General features: G+C 66.5%; 5 protein-coding genes across 12 annotated transcripts; 4 read left to right on the forward strand and 1 right to left on the reverse strand.

Moving 5' to 3' along the window:
- The first annotated feature begins 606 nt into the window (after positions 1–606).
- NUDT8 (nudix hydrolase 8) lies at positions 607–2,209 on the forward strand. The gene is made up of 4 exons (XM_065066473.1): positions 607–842; positions 911–1,043; positions 1,528–1,605; positions 1,724–2,209. The coding sequence occupies exons 1-4, from the start codon at positions 640–642 to the stop codon at positions 1,952–1,954; spliced, it is 645 nt and encodes a 214-aa protein (XP_064922545.1). The 5' UTR covers positions 607–639; the 3' UTR covers positions 1,955–2,209.
- Positions 2,210–2,586: 377 nt separating this feature from the next.
- NDUFV1 (NADH:ubiquinone oxidoreductase core subunit V1) lies at positions 2,587–4,993 on the reverse strand. Its single transcript, XM_065066423.1, has 10 exons — positions 4,806–4,993; positions 4,618–4,700; positions 4,381–4,551; positions 4,129–4,312; positions 3,869–4,058; positions 3,513–3,725; positions 3,261–3,427; positions 3,112–3,193; positions 2,882–3,027; positions 2,587–2,803 (listed from the first exon to the last, which is right to left on the reverse strand). The coding sequence occupies exons 1-10, from the start codon at positions 4,857–4,859 to the stop codon at positions 2,720–2,722; spliced, it is 1,374 nt and encodes a 457-aa protein (XP_064922495.1). The 5' UTR covers positions 4,860–4,993; the 3' UTR covers positions 2,587–2,719.
- Positions 4,994–5,061: 68 nt separating this feature from the next.
- Positions 5,062–7,838, forward strand: LOC102092146 (calcium-binding protein 2). Of its 5 annotated transcripts, none has more exons than XM_065066427.1 (8): positions 5,068–5,721; positions 5,954–6,108; positions 6,207–6,372; positions 6,511–6,541; positions 6,615–6,749; positions 6,827–6,936; positions 7,012–7,159; positions 7,234–7,838. In XM_065066427.1, exons 1-8 carry the CDS (start codon positions 5,455–5,457, stop codon positions 7,257–7,259), a joined length of 1,038 nt encoding a protein of 345 aa, XP_064922499.1. In that variant the 5' UTR covers positions 5,068–5,454; the 3' UTR covers positions 7,260–7,838. The 5 variants fall into 5 exon arrangements, with proteins under 5 accessions (XP_005514881.2, XP_064922499.1, XP_064922496.1 ...); XM_065066426.1 differs by having other exon boundaries at positions 5,604–5,721; positions 5,922–6,108; positions 6,207–6,368; XM_005514824.3 differs by having other exon boundaries at positions 5,062–6,108; positions 6,207–6,368.
- Positions 7,839–8,923: 1,085 nt separating this feature from the next.
- On the forward strand, positions 8,924–10,021 carry CDK2AP2 (cyclin dependent kinase 2 associated protein 2). 3 transcript variants are annotated; one of them, XM_065066488.1, is made up of 4 exons: positions 8,924–8,943; positions 9,389–9,489; positions 9,566–9,698; positions 9,809–10,021. In XM_065066488.1, exons 2-4 carry the CDS (start codon positions 9,475–9,477, stop codon positions 9,874–9,876), a joined length of 216 nt encoding a protein of 71 aa, XP_064922560.1. In that variant the 5' UTR covers positions 8,924–8,943; positions 9,389–9,474; the 3' UTR covers positions 9,877–10,021. The 3 variants fall into 3 exon arrangements, with proteins under 3 accessions (XP_064922560.1, XP_064922562.1, XP_064922561.1); XM_065066490.1 differs by lacking the exon at positions 8,924–8,943 and adding an exon at positions 8,950–9,300; XM_065066489.1 differs by lacking the exon at positions 8,924–8,943 and adding an exon at positions 8,950–9,283.
- A 347-nt stretch (positions 10,022–10,368) lies between these two features.
- PITPNM1 (phosphatidylinositol transfer protein membrane associated 1) lies at positions 10,369–21,569 on the forward strand. Of its 2 annotated transcripts, XM_065066337.1 has the most exons (24): positions 10,369–10,458; positions 10,684–10,794; positions 11,335–11,549; positions 11,630–11,751; positions 14,262–14,483; positions 14,585–14,902; positions 15,106–15,201; positions 15,311–15,418; positions 15,526–15,587; positions 15,679–15,923; positions 16,468–16,657; positions 16,773–16,880; positions 16,987–17,120; positions 17,378–17,538; positions 17,925–18,095; positions 18,274–18,420; positions 18,514–18,662; positions 18,742–18,852; positions 19,092–19,208; positions 19,407–19,555; positions 19,664–19,813; positions 20,171–20,354; positions 20,584–20,712; positions 20,831–21,569. In XM_065066337.1, exons 2-24 carry the CDS (start codon positions 10,717–10,719, stop codon positions 21,095–21,097), a joined length of 3,633 nt encoding a protein of 1,210 aa, XP_064922409.1. In that variant the 5' UTR covers positions 10,369–10,458; positions 10,684–10,716; the 3' UTR covers positions 21,098–21,569. The 2 variants fall into 2 exon arrangements, with proteins under 2 accessions (XP_064922409.1, XP_064922410.1); XM_065066338.1 differs by lacking the exon at positions 10,369–10,458 and having other exon boundaries at positions 10,494–10,794; positions 14,585–14,722.
- The last annotated feature ends 14 nt before the right edge of the window (positions 21,570–21,583 follow it).

A 21,583-nucleotide genomic window follows, 5' to 3' on the forward strand; every position in this document is an offset into this window, starting at 1 on the left:
AGCGATGTCCCCAACCCCTCCAGGGGCCACTCATTAACGGCTGGGGATAATTGTAGTGCAGCAGCATGGGTGGTGGGAGGAGAGCGCTGCCCCGAGGCCTTGCGTGCCTCAGTTTCCCTCTCGGGGCTGTAGTGGGTGGGGGGAGCAGCAAAGGGATCGATCCCACTGTTGGCAGCGCCCGCAGGGGTGTCACAGCACCCACAGGTAAGAGGGGGCGCGTGGATGGTGACACATCTGGGCTGTGACGGGAGGGTTGGTGGGTGGGTTGCACACCCTGTCAGGGGGTTGTACACCCGGGAGGAGGCTTGTGCAGCGGTTTGCACAGCTGGTGGGGGGGTTGCACAGCTGGGGGGGTTGCACGTGCAGCAGGAGGATTGCAGGGCTAGGAGCGTGTGTGCAAAGCGGGGAGGTGAGTTGCACACGCGGTGGGGGGTCACGCACCGGTGAGAGGATCGCACACCCGTTGAACGGCGGGATCGGGGCTGCACGGGCCGCGGGCGGGTCGCACGCTCAGCAGGCTGTTGCACACCCGGGCGGGGGTTGAACGGCTGGCCCGGGGGCCGCCCCGCCGCGGGGTGCCCGGGGCGGGCCCGGGGGGCGGGCCCGGGGGCGGGCGGGCCCGGACGTCCTCCCGGCGCCATGGCGGAGGCGGGGGGGTTGCTGAGCGGCGGCAGCGAGCGGCGGTGCCGGGAGCGGTTGGCGGCGGCGGGGGCGGCTCGGCGGGGCGCGGCGGCGGCGGCGGCCGCGGTGCTGGTGCCGCTGTGCTCGGTGCGGGGCCGCCCCGCGCTGCTCTTCACGCTGCGCTCCCGCCGCCTGGGCGGGCCCCACAGCGGCGACGTCAGGTACCGGCACCGGGGCGGGTGCCGGGGGGGGGCGGGTACCGGTACTGACCCCCCGGTAACTCCCGCAGCTTCCCCGGGGGGAAGCGGGACCCGGCGGACGCGGACGCGGTGGCCACGGCGCTGCGGGAGACGCGGGAGGAGCTGGGGCTGGAGCTGGGAGCCGAGACAGTCTGGGGGCAGCTGCGGCCGCTGCCCGACCGGGTACCGGGAACGGGGAACAGGGACCGGGGGCGGGAGCCAGCGGACGCGGTGACAAGGACACCAGGGCAGGGATGGGGTCGTGGGGCACGGAGGGTGTTTGGGGGCACGGAGTGGCTGGAAACACTGAGGACATGGGGTGACAAGGTCGTGGGGTGACAGTGATATAAGAGCAGAGTGGCAGGGACAATGCAGTAGGGACACAGGTGACGGGGACATGGGATGACAGGGACACAAGGGCAGAGTGGCAGGGACGAGACAGTAGGGATACGGGTGACAGGGACACATGGGCAGAGTGACAGGGACATGGGGTGGCAGGGGGTGACAGCGACAGAGAGCACAGGCTGCAGACCAAGAGGGGTTGACACACGATGGGTGTCAGGATGTGGCGCAGGGTGTCCCAGCTGGGTGCAGGGGGTCACAGTGAGTGGGTGGTGCTTTGGGGAGGGGGTTTGTCACCCCCGTCCCTTGCTGTCACACCTTCCAGCAGGGACAGCTGGTGGCTCCTGTTGTGGCCAACCTGGGGCTGCTGGAGAACTTGACATTGACTCCCAACCCTGACGAGGTGGGTGACCCGCGCTGGCCATGTCCCCTCCCTGGGGTCTCCTCTTCCCTGGTGATGTCCCTGGCCACCCCTTTGCCTGGTGACACGGTGGCAGATGTCCCCGGCCACCCCCTCGCAGGTGGAGGAGATCTTCACGCTGCCGCTGGCGCATCTCCTGCGGGAGGAGAACCAGGGCTACACCCATTTCCGCACCGCCGGCCGTTACAGCTACACCCTCCCCGTCTTCCTCAACGGGCCCCACCGGGTCTGGGGGCTCACGGCCATCGTCACCGAGATGACGCTGGAGCTGCTGGCGCCCGACCGCTACCGCAGGAAGACCCACATGCTGTCCCGGAGCCCCTCAGTGTGACGTGGGAGGGGACAGGGTGGCCCCCAGGGGGTGTTTTTTGGGGGGTGTGTACAAGCAGAGCTGTCCCTGTCCCTCGGTTCTGTGGCTTCTTGTATTGCAGGGTGACTCTGCCGTGCACACGGGGATGGCGGGAGGGGATGGTCACAGGGAAACCGCTCTGTCCCCCATCGGTGCCACTGCCCCCAGGGTTCCATGGGCCCTGGTTGATGTCACACACTGTGATTTAGTAAAAAAACCCTGTGTTTTTGAACCATTTATGAGAGTTTCTAAGTCACAGCTGGGCCTCAGTGCCAGCACCCTGGGGTGGGGGGTACAACAGCCGCCCCCCAACACTAGTGTAGGCAGGAGCCGCCCTCGTGGCACCGTGGCAGTGACAGGGAGGGACACATGGCTGTGTGTGTGATACCCCGTCTGCTTGTGCTGCCCCATGACCAGACCCAGAGAGGGGACAGGCAGTCGCATGGGAAGCCAGGATCTCCAGTCTGGGGGTGTCGAGGCCCCAGCTGTGTGATCCCCTGATTCCTGGAGATCCCCCCGATCCCGGGGGATCCCCTGCTGTAGGACCCAGAGTCCCCCAGCACTCCCTTCCCACCCCCAGCCTCCTCCTGCCCCATTCCAGCAGAGACAGGAGCCTGTGAGCACAGCGGCATTTATTGGGGACCCCCGAGTGCTGTGAAAACCCGCCTCATCCCCTAGGCAGCCCCCCGAGAAGGAAGCGGCCATGGCCACTGGAGCCACTACCACCCCTCCTCTGCCACCGGCTCCTCACGCTGACGCCGCTCGGGCTTTGGCTTCCTCGTAGCGCCGCATCCTCGCCTCCAGCTCCGGGCGGAAATGGCGGATGAGACCCTGTGCCAAGGGGATGGAGTCAACGGGGTTGGGGGAGCCCACCAGCTCCCCCCAGCCCAAAACTGCCCCCGTCCCCACCTGCACGGGCCAGGCCGCGCCGTCGCCCAGGGCACAGATGGTGTGGCCCTCGATCTGTTTGCTGATCTCCCACAGCGCGTCGATCTCGGCCACCTGCGCGTTGCCCTGCACGAACCGCGCCATCACCTTGTTCATCCAGTCGACGCCTGTGGGGATGGGGAAGGACGTGGGGGTCCTGCAGTGCACCCCCCCATTTCACAGCCCCCCACCCGCCCTGGCCCCCCGCTCACCTTCCCGGCACGGCGTGCACTGCCCGCAGCTCTCGTGCTTGTAGAACTCGATGAGGCGAGCGATGGCTTTAACCACATCGGTCTGGGGAGGGAGGGGGGTTGAGGGCCCCGCCACAGCGTGGGGGGTTGGGGAGGGGGCTCCCCCTTACCGATTTGTCCATGACGATGACGGCGGCCGTGCCCAGCCCGCTCTGCGCCTGCACCAGGGCGTCAAAGTCCATCAGCACGGTCTCGCACACCGACTTGGGGAGCAGCGGCGTGGAGGAGCCCCCGGGGATGACGGCCAGCAGGTTGTCCCAGCCCCCCCGGACACCACCTGGCACAGGGAGGGGAACAGGATGGGCTGAGCCGGGCCCAGCACCAGCCCAGCGCAGCTCGGTGGGGTGTGCGGCGGCGCTTACCAGCGTGTTTCTCGATGAGTTCCTTCAGCGGCACCGACATCTCCTCCTCCACAGTGCAGGGGTTGTTGACGTGACCCGAGATGTTGAAGAGTTTCGTCCCCGAGTTGCGCTCCCGCCCAAAGCTGGCGAACCAGGCGCCCCCCCGCCGGCAGATGGTGGGGGCCACGGCCACCGTCTCCACGTTGGCCACTGTGGTGGGGCAGCCGAAAACACCTGGAAGCAGCAGGAACTCTCAATGGCCGCTGCGGCAGGACGGCAGCACGGGGACAATCGATTTTGCCCGGTCGCCATCATTTTGTGCCAGCGAGAAACGAAGGTTTGTGCCGCTGGGCGCAGCGGGAGGGCCGGGGCCGTACCCACGTCGGCGGGGAAGGGCGGCTTGAGGCGCGGCTTGCCCTGCTTGCCCTCGATGGACTCGATCAGCGCCGTCTCCTCCCCGCAGATGTAAGCGCCGGCGCCCCGCACCACGAACACGTCGAAGCCGTACCCCGAGCCGCAGGCGTTGCTCCCCAGCAGCCCGGCCTCGTACGCCTCCCGCACGGCCACCTACGGCGGGGACGGAAGGGTGGGTTTGGGGGCTCCCCACCGGTGTCGGGGGGACCCGCCCGGTGCTCACCTGCAGGTTGGAGGCCTCGTTGTAGAACTCTCCGCGGATGTAGACGTAGGCGGCGCGGGCGCCCATGGCGCGTCCGGCCACCAGGCAGCCCTCCAGCAGCTTGTGCGGGTCATGCCGCAGGATCTCCCGGTCCTTGCACGTCCCCGGTTCCCCCTCGTCCGCATTCACCACCAGGTATTTGGGCCTGGGGGGTGGGCGCTGTCAGGGCTGCCCGCGGGGCGGCCGCGGGGCCGGTGCCGGTGCCGGTCTCACCTGCTGTCCGGGGGTTTGTTCATGAAGCTCCACTTGAGGCCGGTGGGGAATCCAGCGCCGCCGCGGCCGCGCAGCCCCGAGGTCTTGATCTCGCCGAGGATCCAGTCCGCCCCCTTGAGCAGGATCTCCTTGGTCTTGTGCCAGTCGCCGCGGCGCAGCGCGCCCTGCAGCCTGCGGGAGCGGCCGGTGAGCCCGGGGCGGGCCGCGCCGGGACCCCCCGCGGCCGCCGGTGCTCACCTCCAGTCGTGCCGCCCATAGAGGTTGGTGAAGATCCGGTCCTCGTCCCGCAGCGACCCGAACTGCGTCTTCTTGGGCGCCGTCTGCAGGAACACACGGACTCAGCACCGGGGGCACCGGTACCGGCGGGACCCGCCGCGGGTCGGATCGGATCGGATCGGCCCGGCGCTGTCCCCGTCCCCGCTCACCGAGTAAGAGGCGGCGGGCAGGCGGCGCAGCGCCAGCAGCTGCCGGGCGGCCATGGCGGAGCGGGCGCCGGGACCGGCACCGGGACCCCCGTCACCTTCAGCCGCCCCCGCAGCGTCGCGCCGCGATGACGTCAGCGGCGAGCCCCGAAGACGCGACGCAGCGGTGACGCCAGCGACTGGGGCGGTAGCAGGGGCGTGACCACATGACGGAGGTGTGGCCACACGGCTGAGGGCGTGGCCACACGGCACCGGGGCGTGGTCTCTCGAAGGGGGCGTGACCAGGCTGGCGCCGCGCCCGCTCTGCCGCGTGCCCCGGGCGCGGGTCGGGTTTCGGCCGCTGTAACCGGAGGCTCCGGACACCCCCCGCAGCGCCCCCCGGGGCGCCCCGCTCCGACCCCCCCGGCCCGGGGGGGCTGCACCACCCGCTCCGCCCCGGGCCCCTCCGCGGGTCTGGCGGGTCTCACTCTCCCCTGGCCGCTCTCCTGTTCGGGGCCACGTTCCCCCCAGCGGCGGTGGCCTCGTCCTGGCGAGGGAGCGGGGCCGGGGCGAGCGCTGGGGCTGGGGGATCCGGTTTCCCTCCCGTCCGGCCCCGGGGTGGGGAGAGGGAGCAGGGACCGTTGGCGAGCAGTAGGACAGGGTGGCGGGCAGCATGTTCTTCCTCTTCCGTGGGCCCCAGCGCCAGGGCACCGGCAGCCCCGCGGCCCCCGCCTGCCGGGGCACCTCCCGCCCCCACGGCCCCAGCAAACGGGGTGGCCGCCGTCTCCGCTTGGCCCCGCAGCTCTGCAGGCACAGGGGTCCCAGCACCACCGGCACCCTGGGGAACCGGGGGCGGCCCCACCAAGGTGGTGCACGCCCCATGGAGCATCAGCGGGCCACCGAGGAGCCGGGGCCCCAGCCGCCCCCCGCTTTCGGGCAGGTAACCAGTGGTGGGGGTGAAGGCCGGGGTACAGCAGGGCTGGGGGACCCTGAGTGCCCCCGCAGGGAGAGGCTGGGGGCCGGGGAACAGCTGGGCGGCTCCCCACATCTGGAGCAGAGCGGCCAAGCAGGGAATAATCCGGTGGATTATGTTTGTGCGCGGGCACAGTGCCCCCCCCCGCCTGCCCTGCATATCCTCAGATATTCCCTAAAAACCTCAAATCCCCGGGCAGCCCCCGCCGCTCTCACACCGGCCTTGGCCCTGGCGGGGCGGCAGCCCCCAGCACTGTGCCAGCCGGCCCCCCCGGGGCCAGGCATGCCCTGCGGTGTGGGGCGGCCCCCAGCCATGGGCAACTGCACCAAGACCCCTGAGCGGAGGCTCCCCAAGGTAAGGCCGCCCTGTGCCCGCCCTGGCGGGCAGGAGGAGGGTGGGGGGAGCCCCGGCTCAGTCCCCCCCCTTGCCACCGACACCTACTCTGCCTGCAGGATGGGAAGCCGCGCTCTGGTGCTCCGGTCCCTGGCACCGGCGACGCCGAGGACGTGGCGGAGGCGGCACAGTCCCCGCCGTTGCAGAATTACTCGGTGCTGCAGGGGCTGGTGGGGCCAGCCTGCATCTTCCTGCGGCAGAGCATCGCCATCACCCAGCTGGTACGTGTCCCCTCTCCCCACACACCCGCCGCACCGGGCACCGCGCTGCCGCCCGCGAGCCAGCGGGGGATTTAGGGCAGGATCCCCGGGGGGATCGGTGGGAGTAGGAGCCACATGGCTCTTCGCGCTTTCTCTTTCCCAGGATCGAGAGCTGCGGCCTGAAGAGATCGAAGGTGAGGAGGCGTGGGGCCGGGGGACAGGGAGGGGATGGCGGCAGTGCCGGCGGTGACACCGTGCTGTCCCCAGAGCTGAAACAGGCCTTCCGGGAGTTCGACAAGGACCGCGACGGGTACATCAGCTACAAGGACCTGGGCGAGTGCATGCGGACCATGGGCTACATGCCCACCGAGATGGAGCTCATCGAGCTGTCTCAGCAGATCAGTAGGTGGTGGGGCATGGGGAGACCCCTCTGCTGATCCCTGTCCCCCCACCCCGGTGTCACCCCTGTTCTCCCGTAGCCGGGGGCAAGGTGGATTTTGACGACTTTGTGGAACTGATGGGCCCCAAGATGCTGGCGGAGACGGCGGACATGATTGGGATCAAGGAGCTGCGTGACGCCTTCCGCGAGGTGAGGGGACGGGGACGGGAGACAGCCTGGCGCAGGCAGCTGCCGCACGCCCAGGGTGACACGCTCACCCTGCAGTTCGACACCAACGGGGACGGGCAGATCAGCATGGCAGAGCTGCGGGAGGCCATGCGCAAGCTGCTGGGGCAGCAGCTCAACTACCGCGAGGTGGACGAGATCCTCAAGGACGTGGATCTCAACGGGGACGGCCTGGTGGACTTCGAAGGTAGGGGCAGGGAGGGGGCCGGGAGCATCCCCGGGGATGTTGGGGATGTTTAGTCCGTGTTCTCCCTCCGGCAGAGTTTGTGCGGATGATGTCGCGCTGAGGACGGCGCGTGCCAACACGGGAGCCGAGCCCCGCCGTGCCTTACGAAGACGGGGGGTGCGGAGGAGACGCCGGGCTGTGGCGGGGGCCGTGCCGGGGCAGCGCGGCACCCGAGCCCGGGGCAGGGCCCTCGCTCCTGCGGTGCCAGCGGTGTCAGACCCGCCCCAGCCGCGCGCCCGCCCGGCTGCCGAGGCCCAACGGCGGCGTGGGGTAGCGGGGCCAGGCCACTTTCTGGTGCAGGTTTGGCTGGGCGTCGGCTGCTGTCACCTCTGCTCCATCCTGCAGCGTCCCGGTCCCCTCTGGGCTCACCCCACCTGCTGTTCCCCGAAACTCCAGCTGGTTCATCCTCCAGCCTCCGCTCCGACCCCCGTACCCAGCGCCGGGGCAGGGAATAAATCCTCCTCCATGCCTCACCTGGGGGTGTCTGAACAAACATGTTAACTTTTTCAGGCTTTACCCTTTTGCAATGAAAAACTCTCTCTACAGACTTTTGCTTGTCATGTTGCATTTAAATAGAATTTGCTCGTGACCGTTCCCTCCACGGTTGAGAAGCAGAGAAATAAACGTAACAGCAGAGTCAGTTCTACTGTTAAGCTGCGTTCTTTATTGTATCAGTGCTGGGAAACACTGGGGATCATCCCCCATAAGCGCTCCAAACGCTGGATGCTCTTGCATTGCTTATATTCACATAATTATTACACACGCGTTACAATTTTTGAAAATTTTGGCATACAGTGCTATACTAAGAAATAATCTGTGATGTTAGTCATAATTGTTTAGTTTCTCACAATACATCTATTAATTATTAGTTGAATATAAACTAAGCACTCTGCTTCTAAACAATGTGTAACTGAATGTTCTGTTTCCCTCTTGTCATGCAGAAGGATCTAAGACTTGAAAAATATCCCCTTGTTTTGCAGGTCAGAAAGCACTTATCATGTCAATTGGTTAATGATGGGTATGTCTGTTCTAACTTAACCACAGTGTACGTTAATGTAGCAGCTTCTCTTCGATTCCCCCCTTTTCAATATACTTGCAAATTCTTTTGCAACACTGATCTACAAAATATTATCATCTTGTGTTGCAGTATGGGCATAATTGTCTGTTGTTGGATAGCAATACCAAAGAGAACATTGTAGCACCACACAAGTAAAAGTTCTTAGCGTTAAAATTAGGGTCACAGATATGAAGTAAAACTTTTAATACTCTGGGCAAAGCCCAAATTTTGCTTCGTAAGAGTAACGAAACTAAAATTCGCTATTGTCAAGATAACGATTATCACCAGTAACGCCCACAGGGGATATTTTGCAGTCTGGGGAGCACTGGTGGGGGGTGATCCCCAGCGCTGACAAAGCAGACGATGCTGTTTAACTGTGGAACTGACTCTGCTGTGAAGTTTGTTTCTCCGGTTCAGTTGCCCCCACGGGGCGCAGCAACCGGCGCGTCTCCCGGTGCGCCCGGCCCGCTCAGCTGCGCCGGCCCGTGGCGGCGGGAGGCCCGCGGAGCGCGGTGCGGCCGCTGGGCCGGTGCCGGGGGCGGCGGCGGCTCCGGCCCCGCTCGGTTCCCGCTCGGGATGAGGTGGGCGGGGCCGACGCCGCGTGTCTCCACGGTGACGGGCAGGGGGGCGGGGCAGGAGCGCGGCGGCGTGATGACGTATCGCGGCGTGGCGCGCAGGCGTCATCAGGGTGAGCGGCGGCACCGGCGGGGGGAGGCGGCCGGGTCAGGCCGGGCCGGGCCGTGGCGGGGCCTGCGCAGCGGGACCGGGCCGGAGCCGCCGCGCTCCGCTCTCCCCGGGTCTTGGGTCGGGTCTGTAGGGTGGAGCTGAGCTGAGGAGAGGCGGGCAGCGGCGCTACAACCGGCGGGGCGAGCGCGGGGGCCGCCCACCGACCCCCGCCGGGCTCCCGGGACCCGGCAGCGGCGGGCGGCCGTCGGGGATGTCCTACAAGCCCATCGCTCCCGCCCCCGCTACCCCCGGAGCAGCCAGCGCCAGCCCCGCCCCGCCGGGGCCGGGGGCACCACCCGCCGGTGAGCGCAACCCCTCGGTAACCGCGGGGGACGGGGGGTCCCGGGGAAGCGGAAGGAGCCCCGGTGAAAGGGGGGGGGCAGCCGTTAACCCTCCGTTCCCCGCAGCCACGAGCGTCCCGTCGCCCTCCGGTTCGGTCCCCGGCGCCGCCGCCGCGTTCCGGCCCCTCTTCAATGACTTCGGGCCGCCGTCCATGGGCTACGTGCAGGTGAGTCGGGGGGCGGCGGCGGGGCCGGGGGCTCGGGGGCGGCGCTCAGCCCCTCCGTTCCCTCCCACCCCCGCAGGCGATGAAGCCCCCCGGGGCTCAGGGCTCGCAGAGCACCTACACCGACCTGCTCTCCGTCATCGAGGAGATGGGCAAGGAGATCCGGCCCACCTATGCCGGCAGCAAGAGTGCCATGGAGCGGCTGAAGCGGGGTAGGGGCGGCCGGGGCGGGACACACACACCGGTCAGCCCCCGGTGCTGCGTCCCCTCCCCTCAGAGCAGGGAGAGGCTGATGTGGGGTGTTCTGTGCTTCTCCCCGCAGGCATCATCCACGCCCGGGCGCTGGTCAGGGAGTGCCTGGCAGAGACAGAGCGGAACGCCCGCACGTAACGGCTGCTGTCACCCGGGATCCCCCCCGGGGACCCCCGGTGTCCCTGCCCCGCTGGCGGCGGGGGGGGCTCTGTGCTGCCCGCACCCCCCCGGCTCTCTGCTCTTTATAAATGCGTGTTTTTATAAATAAAGGACATGGTTGGGACTCTGCCGTGTGCTGTGTCCGCCTGGGGGGTGCGGTGGGTGCTGGGGTGACTGGGGCGTCCGCGGGGCTGCCGGGGGAACGCGGGGACCGCTGTTCTGGGGGGGTGTAGCTGGGAAAGGGCTGGGATCAGGAAGGGCCGGCAGCTGCGCTGCGCCTGACCGAGAAGTGCAGGAACGAGCAAACCCCTCTTTTAACTCTTAAAATAACGGCTTTCGAAAATAAAAACCTGGGGTGTTTGTCCGAGCACCGGCGGCAGCGGCAGCTCGGCCCGGGTGGGGGTCGGTCCGGGGGTGCCGGCACACGCGGAACGTCCGTGCAGCGGCGCTCCCCGCCTTCCGCCTTCTGACGTCACGGCCCCCCCCTCCCTACGTCACGGCCGTCTCCGTGGGAACGGGCTGTGATGTCACGGGCCGAGGGGCCGGTTCGGAGCAGCGCAGGTTCGGCGGGGCCGCGGGTGGGGGGACGGCGGCGGGGGGCGAGCGGAGCCGAAGGAATCCGGAAAGAGCCGAGCGGAGCCGAAGACGGGGCGGGCGGGGCCGAGCGGGCGGGGGGCGCGTCGCCATGGGAACGGGGCGGGCTCGGGAGCGTCGCAACGGGCGCCCAGCGGGCCGGGCCGGGCCGGGCTGAGCCGGGCCGAGCCGGGATAACGGCCGCTCCCGCAGGCGCTGCCCCCGGCGGCGCTGCCCCCCGCCGCCATGCTCATCAAGGAGTACCACATCCTGCTGCCCATGAGTGTGGACGAGTACCAGGTGGCCCAGCTCTACATGATCCAGGTGCGGCTGGGGGCCCAGCATGGGGGTTGTTGTGGGGCTGAGCATGGGGGGCTGAGGGGTTGAATGTGGGGAGCTGGGCGGTGCAGGGGTCTGTGAAGCTGAGCATGCGGGGTTGGGGGCTGCAGGAGGCTGTGAGGCTTAGCATGGGGGGCTGTGGGGCTGAACGTGGGGAGCTGGGGGGTCCAGGGAGCTGTGGGGCTCAGCATGGAACCTGGGAGGGTTCAGGGTGCTGTGGGGCTGAGTCTTCGAGGGATGTCCGGGGCTGTGGGGCTGAGCATGAGAGGTGCAGGTGTCTGTGGGGCTCATCCTGGAGCCTGGGGGGTGCAGGGGGCCTGAGGCTGATCCCGGAGGGCTGGGATCAGTGAGCTCTGGGTGGGTTTGGAGCCGCTGAGCCAAGCCGGGGGGGTCCTGGGAGTGGATGTGGGGCTGGGGAGTGTGAGCACAGGGGAAATGGGGGTTGCGGGTGGATACAGGGGCCCTGGGGGCCTGTGAGGTGCCAGGTTTGGGGGGGCTGTGCTCACCCCACCACTCTCCCCGCAGAAGAAGAGCCGGGAGGAGTCGAGCGGCGAGGGCAGCGGCGTGGAGATTCTGGCCAACCGGCCCTACAGCAACGGCCCCGGCGGCAGCGGCCAGTACACCCACAAGATCTACCACGTGGGCTCCCACATCCCAAGCTGGTTTCGGGCTCTGCTCCCCAAAGCCGCGCTGCAGGTGGAGGAGGAGTCCTGGAACGCGTACCCCTACACCCGAACCAGGTGGGACCCGCTGGGGACGCGGGGTGGGCTGTGGGGTGGCCGTGCCACCGGGCTTAGCCCTGTCGCCGCACATCCCCCAGGTACACCTGTCCCTTCGTGGAGAAGTTCTCCATTGATATTGAGACGTACTACCGGCCGGACGCGGGCCAGCAGACCAATGTTTTCAACCTGAGCGCGGCTGAGAAGAGGCAGAGGATTTTGGGTGAGCGCGGGTGCCACGGAGCTGGCTCGGGGTGCCGGGCAGGACCCGGTGCCTGCGGGGGTTCCCCCACGGTGCTCCCCGGCTGGGTTTGTGGGTGCGCAGCGGTGCCCGAGGGGCTCAGCTTCTCAGTGTATGCAACATGCTTGGCTTTGCTCTTTGCACTGGTCCTCGCGTTTTGGGGACAGATATGTGGGGACCCTGGCAGGGGAAGGCGCCTGAACCCCCAGCTCCCTGCCCTGAGCTCCCTTGGCAGTGCTGCTAAACTAGAGTCTGTGTTGAAGATGTTTTGGGAGGCAGTTTTGTCCTTTGCCTTCTTCCTTTGCCTGTTTGCAGCCCTCCCCTTCCTGGTGCCAGCCTGCTCCTCGACACTTCCCTGTCCCACACAGTCTGGCGTGACTTTGCCTCTCTGGGTGTGCATGGGAACCCTTACCGGGGCCCTGCGGGGCGTTTCGGATCAGATGGAGCTGGAAAAGCCTGTCCCCATTTTCCCACCCCCTGTCCTGCTTCTCCTGCTCCCCAGGGCTTTGCTCCAGATTGCTCTCCAGCTCTGGGTATCTCTGCTGCCTACTGGGGGAACTGTTGGGCAGAACGGGGAGCCTGGGGTGCGATTCCTCCCCCGCCGGCGGGTTCGGCCCCGGCCGCTGTGGCCTCCCTTTCCCGGGGGTGTCAGTCTGGTTGTTTTAGGCGCTGGAGTGCAAAGCGTGACGCGCAGCCTCTTAAAATGGAGGCCTAAAATAGGCACTCGGAGGAAATGATTCATCTGACCTATTTCTCTTATTGGCTCTTGCGGCACCGGGGATGTCCGGCCAGGATGCTGGTGACTTGGGCCTGGAGGGACAAATTCTGCCCTTGCCACCCGCGGGCAGTGACAGGGACCAAGCGGACAGAGCGCAGCCATGTACCCGCTGCCCTGCCTCATCTTCCCCGTGGTGCCCGTCCCGTAGGGATTTTCTTTGCCAGGTCGTGCTCCCTCCCCGGTGTCCCGTAGCACCGACAGATTTAAACCGCATCTCGCGTTTCAAAGGGTGGCAGAGCAAACGCCGCGGTTCGTGTCAGGGTGAACCACGGGGACAGCGGCCTCCTCGCCGTTTTTCCCGCAGCGATAAAAGCAAACGGACCCTCCAGTTGTCACACGAGTGATGCTGTTGGGAGCTGCAGGTCCTTTCCCAGCTCCTCGCTGTGACCACAGCGTGTGGCCATCCCGGCTGCTCGTCCGGTGCTGGTGTACGGGCTCGTGTTCGCCCCACTGCTGCGGCCAGGCTCTGGCTGTTCTGTGGGCTTGGGGCAGCTCGAATTTCCGTGGTGCGGCTGCAGAGATGCTTTACTGGGGGGGCACACAGGGCTGTGCTTCAGGCAGGGAGATGTGGTCCCCCAGGGTGTCCTCTCAGCCCCTCTTACCACACAATTTAGACACCCTGGGCTGTTTTCCCACCCTGGGGTGTGTTTTGCAGGCTGGGGGGGTTGGAGGGGTTACAGCACTTTGCACCTCAGCTCCCGCCGTGGGAAAGGCCCGGCTCCAGCGCACCTGCCCTGCAGCTGCCCTCCTGTTCTCACTCTTAAAAGTCCTTTTTTCTCCTTTTTTTCGTTTTTTTGGCCCAAGCTGAAGGCAGAGGCCAGTGGGCACCTCCAGGGCAGAACCTGGGGATGGGCTGGGGTGACAGTGCGGGGACAGCTCTGCAGGAAGGTCCTGGGACCAGCGGGGTACCCTGGGGCCCCCAGAGCCCCCCAGGCCAGACTGGAGGGATCTGGCCTGGAGATGGGGCTGGAGCAGCCAAACTGCAGGAAATTTTGTGCAGGCTCAGGTCCAAATGGCCCCTCGAGGGTCCTTGGATCATGTTTTTCTGGGTGCCATCTATGATCTCCCCCTACAGTTATGGGGATGCCACCTCCATTTTGGGGGCTCACTCCCATTTTGTGGAGAGGGGGGCTTTGCCATCGCATCCCTCACCTTGATAGGGGCTCCTCCTTAGTCTCATGGTGGTTTTGCTGAACTCTGTGTCCCATTTTGGGGGGACCCTCGGGTCTGGGGGGGCCGACGGTGGGTCTCAGCACTGCACCGAGCTGCTGGATGCGCCTGGTCCTCAGCACCAGCCCCCACGTCCCCCGGGGTCGCCGGGGCCGCTCTCCCAGCTGCCAAATCTCCCGCTAATGCGTGTATGTGTGTCAGCCCGGCTCCCCGCACGCCTCGCTGCCTCCGCGCCCCCCCCGCGGCCCCCGGTGCCTCTCGCAGCCACAAGGCGCCGGGTCTGGACCCCGTGCAGGGATGGGACAGGTTCAGGTGCACCCAAAGGCACTTTGATATTAAACCCACGGGGATGGAGAGTGTTCGTTACTGATTGTTGGATGTGTGGCTCGTGGGAATAATTTCCTGTGCGTTTTTAGAGTCACAAAATCATTTTGCTTGGAAGAGACCCTGTTTTTCTACCCCGTTTTTCTCCCTGAGGGGTCTCCCACCCGCCCGTGTCCCCTCGCTGAGCACCCCAGGGTGACGAGCGCCGTTTTCCCCGCAGACACCATCGACATCGTGCGTGACCCCATCTCCCCCGGGGAATACAAGCCCGAGGAGGACCCCAAACTCTACCGATCAGCCAAGACGGGCCGGGGGCCGCTGGGGGACGACTGGCTGGAGACAGCAGCCAGCGGGACCCTGATGTGCGCCTACAAGCTCTGCAAGGTGGAGTTCCGCTACTGGGGGATGCAATCCAAGATCGAGCAGTTCATCCACGACGTGGGTGAGTGGGGACATCCCGACCGCTGGCCCCTTGGTGCTGCTGGGGGGCAGGTTTGGCGGGGGACACCCCGAGCTCGCTCCCTGTCCCCCCCAACATGGCAGGTTTGCGGAAGGTGATGCTGCGCGCCCATCGCCAGGCCTGGTGCTGGCAGGACGAGTGGACGGACCTGACGATGGAGGACATTCGGCAGCTGGAGGAGGAGACAGCACGGATGCTGGCGCAGAAAATGGCCAAACGTGGTGAGGCCGAGGAACCCCCCACTGCTGGGCCCAGCTCCGAGGGGCGGCCGGAGCCGGGGGGGCCCAGCGAGCAGGACGGAGGAGCCGAGGCGCAGGTTGGGGCCGATGCCTCTCCTGACGATTCCTTTGCCAAGCAGTGGTCCACCTCCTCCCGCTCCTCCTACTCTTCCCAGCACGGAGGTGAGGGGCTGTGTCCTGCAGGGGTGGCATGGGGGCCCCCAGACCCCCCGGGTGCTCTTCGCCATAGGACATGCCTCAGGGGACCCCCTCTTCCCTGATTTGGGGCTCTGGGTGCCCCAGGGCTGGAGGAACAAGTGGGGCTATGGGGCAGGATTGTGGTCTGGCTGCGGGGGCTGTGGGTGCTGACCCGGCGCTGGCGGCAGGGGGGGTGTCTCCGCAGAGCCTGTCCGAGTGGCGGATGCAGAACATCGCCCGCGACTCCGAGAACAGCTCTGAAGAGGAGTTTTTCGATGCCCACGGTACGGCGCTGGCTCGGGGTGGGCTGGGAGTGCCTGGCGGGGGCTCTGGGGTGGGGGTGCGAGCACAGAGGTGCTCCCCAAACCCACGGTCCCTCCTCCACTGCTGCAGAGGACCTGTCTGACAGCGACGAGGTCTTTGCGAAGGAAATGACCAAGTGGAGCTCCAATGACTTCTTGGACACGCTGGAGTGGCCGGCGGAGCTGGATGAGGCGCTGGGTTAGTTGTGGAGGGGCCCTGTCCCCAAACCCTGATGTGGGTGGCCTGGGAGGGGACTGCCCCCCCCGGAAACCCCCTCTGGGTTAATTGGGGCTATTTGCTCGCAGTGGATGGAGCCAGCGCCGCCAAGGTGGATGGCGAAGGACTGGGGGCGTCCAGCTTCCCCGAGGTGCGTGCCCAGCTCATCCCCTCGCTTGTGCCGTGTCCCCCGGCCGTGCCACCCGTCACAGGTGCTGATGGCAGCGTGTTCCTTCCCGCAGGGCGGCTCGGTGGAGAGCGTGGCGCAGGCGTGCCGGATCCATGCCCTCTTCCTCATCCTCCACAGCGGCAACATCCTGGACCAGGGGGTGGGTGAGCCGGGCTCCAAGCAGGCGGACGTGCAGACGCTGGCGGCCACCTTCGACGCCGTCACCCGCATCCACTTCCCCGAGGCGCTGGGACACGTGGCCCTGCGCCTTGTCCCCTGCCCGCCCATCTGCGCCACTGCCTACGCCCTCGTCTCTAAGTACGGACGGTAGTGCTGTGTGCCGGGATTGTGGGTGAGGAGGGGGTTGTCCCCATGGAAAAGCGCCCCAGAGCTGCGGGAGGGAACAGGAGAGGTGGTGGCCTCGGGGAGAGGACTTTACTTCTCCTGGTGCAGCAAGGACAAGAGGAAACAGCCTCAGGTTGTGCCAGGGGAGATTGAGGTTGGATCTGGGGAACAATTTCTTCCCCAAAGAGCTGTGGGGCATTGGAACAGGCTGCCCAGGGCAGTGCTGGAGTCACCGTTCCTGGAGGGCTGGACAGACAGACATGAGGTTCTCAGGACATGGGGCAGTGCCAGGGGTGGGGGAACGGGTGGACTCCATGATCTTGAGGGACTTTTCCAATCAAAATTATTCTGTGATTCTATGATTTAGGGCAAGCAGTGGGATGGGATGGCATGGGATGGGGATAACTCCCAGTGCAGCATCCTGGGGCAAGTGTTGTGCGGTGGGATGGGGACATCAGGGCAGCCCCATTCATCCTCCTCACATGTTCCTTGTCCCCCCCCACCTTGTCCCTCTCAGGCTCAGCCCCTACAGCCACGATAGGGACAGCCTGTCCAGCAGCCAGGACCACATCCCACTGGCAGCCCTCCCGCTGCTGGCCACCTCCTCGGGGAGCTACCAGCATGCCGTGGGGACCGTCATCGCCCGCACCAACCAGGCCTACAGCACCTTCCTGCACTCTGGGGAAGGCGCCGGCTTCTGCGGCCAGGTCAGACGGGATTTGGGGGGAGCTTTGCTGCAGGCTCCACCAGGGGCCATGCTCCCCCTGCGCGGGGGCTCGGGGACTCCGTCCCTCCTCACCCTCGCCGCCGTGCTGTTGGCAGGTGGTGCTGCTGGGGGACTGTGTGGGCGGCATCCTGGGCTTCGACGCGCTCTGCCGGGGCCGGGGGGGCGCGGGGGGCAGCCGCAGCAGCAGCCGCCGCGGCAGCCTGGTGAGTGCCGGGGTGGGGAAGGGGGGTTCGCAGCCCCGGTGCTGGGGTGCAGGGCTGGTGGGGGGTGTCTAAGCGGGGACCGGCGGTCACTGTGTTTCCCCCGCAGAGCGCGGAGCCCGTGTCCCCCGAGCTGTGCGGTGGCCGGGACCCCCTGGCCGAGGGGGCGGACGGAGCCGCGGGGTCGGGCCAGGCCAGCCCCGAGCTGGGGACACAGAGGGACGTCCACAGCTCCTCGGGCAGGTGAGAGTGACGGGGATGGTTGGCAGCGGCTGGGAACGCTGTTCATCTTCCCACTAATTTTGTGCCTTTCTGTCCGCACCAGCCTGGGCAGGAGTGTTGTGCAGGAACAGCCTGCCCTGGGGTGTCTTGCTGGGGCTTCCCCGCTTCCAGCAGCTCCTCCAGGCTAACGGGGCCGTGCTGGGCACAGAGTTGTCCCCAGGCTGGTGGGATGGGGATGGTGCCGTCCCTCCCCATGCCCACCAGCCCCGCTGTCCCAGCCTGCAGGCCAGCGAGGCCCCGCTGGAGGCAGAGGCGCCAAGGGACGGGGCGGAAAGCACCAGCACCCGCCTCGATTTTAAGGTATCCGGCTTCTTCCTCTTCGGTTCCCCGCTGGGGCTGGTGCTGGCGCTGCGCAAGACCGTCATGCCCGCTCTGGATGGTGAGGACCCCCCCAGCCACACTGCCCGCCCTGATCCTCTTGTGGGGCTCAAGTCCTTGTCCCCAGGTTGTGCTCCCCCACTCCCTGCCAGCCTGAGCTCCTCCAGGACCTCCCCAAAGATTCTGCTTGGGTTTGAGCCTCTTGCACGCCCAGCCCTGGTCGCACAGGTGTTGCTGTGTGCCCGAGTGTCCCCTTCGCCACTCTGTGCCAGCCCTGGCTGTCACCCGTGTCCTGGGTTTGCCCCCCAGCCTTTCCTCTTGCTGGGTCCTGCTTTGTCCCCGCTGGGTGCTGAGCTCCCGGCTGCGCTGCCCTGTGCCCGCCAGCCCTCGTGCCCTGTCCCTTGCTGGGCAGCCCTGACATCGCTTGCTGTCCCCTCTCTGTCGCAGTGGCCCAGCTGCGTCCCGCCTGCGAGCAGATCTACAACCTCTTCCACGCAGCCGACCCCTGCGCCTCTCGCCTGGAGCCGCTCCTGGCCAAGGCTTTCCACGCTGTGCCGCCGCTCAGCGTCCCCCGCTACCAGAAATACCCGCTGGGAGACGGCACCTCCTCCCTGCTGGGTGAGCACCCCCAGGGTGTGTCTGGGGGCTCCAGCTCTGCACCCAGAGCACCCACAGCTGCAGGAGCCCAGTTGGGTTTGGGGGGGGCAAAGAGCCCTTTGGGGCTGTGCTGGAGGGGGGTCTCGGGGTGGCCGGTGTCCCCGGGGGCTGGGGTGGCCTCACTGGGTGCTCTCCGCAGCGGACACCCTGCAGACGCACTCTGCCCTGTTCCTGCCCGAGGTGGACGTGGCCGCCCCCCCCACCCCCACCAGCAGCTTTGGGGGCTTCTGGAGGGGCAGCGAGCCGGAACCCCCCACTCCCGCCAGCACCAGCGAAGTCGTCAAGAGTAAGTGCCACCCCCTGCCCACCCCACCCCACTCTGTCACCTCGGGACGCACAACATGACCCGGGGACGGATTCATCCCGGCTCTCCCCGCAGTCCTGGAGCGCTGGTGGGGCCCAAAGCGAATCGACTACTCGTTGTACTGCCCTGATGCCCTGACTGCCTTCCCCACCATCACCCTGCCCCACCTCTTCCACGCCAGCTACTGGGAATCCTCCGATGTGGTGGCTTTCATCCTGCGCCAGGTACGGCGGGCACGGCGGGGCGGGCGGCACGGTTTGCCGGTGCCAGCAGGGGCTGAGGCAGGGCTGTGCCACTCGGCAGGTGATGGAGAAGGAGGGACCGCAGCCAGCAGAGAGCGAGGAGAGCTCTATCTACAGCCCCGCAATCCCCCGGGAGAAGTGGCAGCGCAGACGCACCCAAGTGAAGATCCGGGTACGTGCCCTGTAGCCAGCGGGTGTGTGACATTTTGCTGGGACGGCACCAAGCTCCGGCCACCCCTGAGTGACCAGAAAAACCTTGTCCGAGGGCTGATGCAGCCATGAGGGTTTGCTCCTGCCTGTCAGGAGGATGCCAGGATGGTCCCACAGCCCCACAGGGTCCCTGTGCCACCTCACGGGCTCCCTGAGGTGCCACCCGTGGCCCTGGCTGCTGAGTCCCCTGTGTCCCTGCAGAATGTGACAGCAAACCACCGAGCCAGCGATGTGATCGTGTGCGAGGGCAAACCGCAGGTCCTGAGCGGGCGCTTCATGTACGGACCCCTGGATGTGGTGACGCTGACCGGGGAGAAGGTACCACTGGGCTGGTGGGTGCCACCGGGACCCCATCGAACAGGGTGGGGATGTCACAGGGCTGGTGTCACCCACAGCAGGGGATGGGATGTTGTGAACCTGTGTGGGATGTGGGAATGGGGTTATAAGGACTTGTAGGTTGGGGATGTGGCTGGATCTGGAGGTTCAGTCCGTGCTCAGCCCTTTTCCCCCTCCCAGGTGGACATTTACATCATGATGCAGCCACTGTCGGGGAAGTGGCTTTACTACGGCACGGAGGTGACGAGCGGCAGCGGCCGCCTGACCTTCACCATCCCTCCAGAGAAGGCTCTGGCCATCGGCATCTACCCCGTGCGCATGGTGGTCAGGTGAGTTGCTGTGGGGGTGCAGTGCCACCTCCGTTCCTTCTCCAGCCCTTTTAGCAGAGCTGAGCGCCCCCTGAGCCCCTCCTGAGCGCCCCCTGCTCTCTCGCCCAGGGGGGACCACAGCTATGCCGAGGCGTACCTGACCGTGGTGGCCCGCGGCACCGAGTCGGTTGTCTTCAGCATCGATGGCTCCTTCACCGCCAGCGTCTCCATCATGGGCAGCGACCCCAAAGTGCGGGCGGGAGCTGTCGACGTTGTACGGTAGGTGCCCCTCTTGTGGTGGGGACAAGCCAACCCTCCTTTTGTGGCATGGTGACAACCCGGTTGGGGTGGCAAGGGACACCGGAGCAGGCTGCCCTCCTGGTGACGAGCTGGGGGATCTCCTGCCGCCCCCACACCCAGAGGGTTTTTGCAGTTTTCTCCCAGTTTTGGTCCTGAAACCAGTTGTGAGTGATATCCCACAGCTCTGCTGTGCCTTCAGCCTTGCTAAAACCCCCAGGAGGAGGAAGGTTTTGGGGGCAGCACCCATGTGTGGTGTGTTGGGAGATGCTCAGTGGCTTCCCGCCAGCAGGACTGTCCTCGCACAGGCTCCTGCCACCGACACGTGTCCCCTCGTAGGCACTGGCAGGACTCGGGCTACATGATCATCTACGTGACGGGGCGGCCTGACATGCAGAAGCACCGGGTGGTGGCCTGGCTGTCCCAGCACAACTTCCCCCACGGCGCTGTCTCCTTCTGCGATGGGCTCACTCACGATCCCCTGCGCCAGAAAACCGCTTTCCTGCAGAGCCTGCGCACCGAGGTGGGGACATGGGGGACAATGGTGGTGGTGGGGTCCTGTGGGCTGTGCCTCTGTCCTGGGTAGGGGTGGAGATGCTCGGAACTGGACTGAGGGCAGAGCTCAGGGCACAGCGGAGCAGCTCCCAGCCCATGGGTGTCACAACCATCCCACGAGGGTGTCCCAGTCCCTTGGGGTGGCTGTCCCCATGGGAAGGGCCACTCCTTGCCCTGACATTCCTGTCCCTGGGCAGGCGGAGATCAACATCGTTGCTGGCTACGGCTCCACCAAGGACATCTCTGTCTACAGCTCGCTGGGGCTCGCACCGGCACACATCTACATCGTGGGACGGGCCGTCAAGAAGTTTCTCAACCAGTGCCAGGTACAGTGGGTGGGACTGGGGACAGGCTGGGGCTGCAGGGAACGCTTGCTGACCCCGCTGGGGCTGTAGGAGCGTGCAGTGGCCATGGCCACCCGCTCAGGCTGCCCGTGTCCCACAGTTCCTGTCCGAGGGCTACGTCGCCCACCTGGCTCAGCTGGAGGCGGCGGCGCTGGCTCATTCCCCCAAGGGACCCCCCCGCCCCGTGCTGGGTAAAGGCACCTACGGCTGCCCGGCGCCCGTCGACTTTCTCCGCAAGCAGAGCCAGCTCCTGCGCTCGCGGGGCTCCAGCCAAGCTGAGCGGGATGGGGGGTCTTCGACGGCCCCCCCCAGCCTGCCCTGGGCCAAGCCGCGCAGCGTCAGCCTCAAGCTGGAGGGTGAGGAGTGAGGGTGACGCGGCCACTGTTCCGCCCAGGAAAATCTGGGGCTGGAGCCTGCGCTGGGCTCCGAGCGAGGAGGAGGTGAGGCTGCTGGGTTCCCCAAAATGCGTGGGGCGTTGGGAGACAGTGCTCTAAGCCGCCCTGGGGGCTGGAGTGATCCCTGCGGGGCTGAGCCCCCCTGCTGCCCCCACCCCGCAGCCCTGTCCCCCCGGTCCCCTGGGGCTGCAGAGCCGCTGCCGGGCAGTGCCCGGGGGGGTCAGCCCTTGGGGAACTGATGCACTGCCCCCCAGATTACTTGTCCCCAGGCAGGGCTGGGGTTGCTGCAGCTGCGCCCCAGGGCAAGTGGCACCTCCCTGATCCCCACCTATTTATTTCCGTTCGGTGTCGCTCGCCGGGGGGCAGGAGAAAGGCTGGGATTCAAAACGGTTCCTCCATTCTCTTTGTTTCGTTGCGGTATGAAATAAAGTGATATAAAAATGAGGCATCAGGGCCCT

The sequence above is a fragment of the Columba livia genome, chromosome 5, assembly GCF_036013475.1.
Source record: "Columba livia isolate bColLiv1 breed racing homer chromosome 5, bColLiv1.pat.W.v2, whole genome shotgun sequence".
NCBI lineage: Eukaryota > Metazoa > Chordata > Aves > Columbiformes > Columbidae > Columba > Columba livia.

Coding starts and splice junctions, on each gene's coding strand:
- NUDT8 (XM_065066473.1), top strand. CDS start 640: ATGGCGGAGGCGGGGGGGTTGCTGAGCGGCGGCAGCGAGCGGCGGTGC. Junction 1,044..1,527: donor TGCGGCCGCTGCCCGACCGG/GTACCGGGAACG, acceptor CACACCTTCCAG/CAGGGACAGCTGGTGGCTCC. Junction 1,606..1,723: donor TGACTCCCAACCCTGACGAG/GTGGGTGACCCG, acceptor ACCCCCTCGCAG/GTGGAGGAGATCTTCACGCT.
- NDUFV1 (XM_065066423.1), bottom strand. CDS start 4,859: ATGGCCGCCCGGCAGCTGCTGGCGCTGCGCCGCCTGCCCGCCGCCTCT. Junction 4,552..4,617: donor TATGGGCGGCACGACTGGAG/GTGAGCACCGGC, acceptor CCGCTCCCGCAG/GCTGCAGGGCGCGCTGCGCC. Junction 2,804..2,881: donor GCGCGGCCTGGCCCGTGCAG/GTGGGGACGGGG, acceptor CCCTTGGCACAG/GGTCTCATCCGCCATTTCCG.
- LOC102092146 (XM_005514824.3), top strand. CDS start 5,455: ATGTTCTTCCTCTTCCGTGGGCCCCAGCGCCAGGGCACCGGCAGCCCC. Junction 6,369..6,510: donor GCATCGCCATCACCCAGCTG/GTACGTGTCCCC, acceptor TCTCTTTCCCAG/GATCGAGAGCTGCGGCCTGA. Junction 6,750..6,826: donor CGAGCTGTCTCAGCAGATCA/GTAGGTGGTGGG, acceptor GTTCTCCCGTAG/CCGGGGGCAAGGTGGATTTT.
- CDK2AP2 (XM_065066489.1), top strand. CDS start 9,193: ATGTCCTACAAGCCCATCGCTCCCGCCCCCGCTACCCCCGGAGCAGCC. Junction 9,284..9,388: donor GCCGGGGGCACCACCCGCCG/GTGAGCGCAACC, acceptor CGTTCCCCGCAG/CCACGAGCGTCCCGTCGCCC. Junction 9,699..9,808: donor CATGGAGCGGCTGAAGCGGG/GTAGGGGCGGCC, acceptor TTCTCCCCGCAG/GCATCATCCACGCCCGGGCG.
- PITPNM1 (XM_065066337.1), top strand. CDS start 10,717: ATGCTCATCAAGGAGTACCACATCCTGCTGCCCATGAGTGTGGACGAG. Junction 11,752..14,261: donor GAAGAGGCAGAGGATTTTGG/GTGAGCGCGGGT, acceptor TTTTCCCCGCAG/ACACCATCGACATCGTGCGT. Junction 18,663..18,741: donor TGGCTTTCATCCTGCGCCAG/GTACGGCGGGCA, acceptor GCCACTCGGCAG/GTGATGGAGAAGGAGGGACC.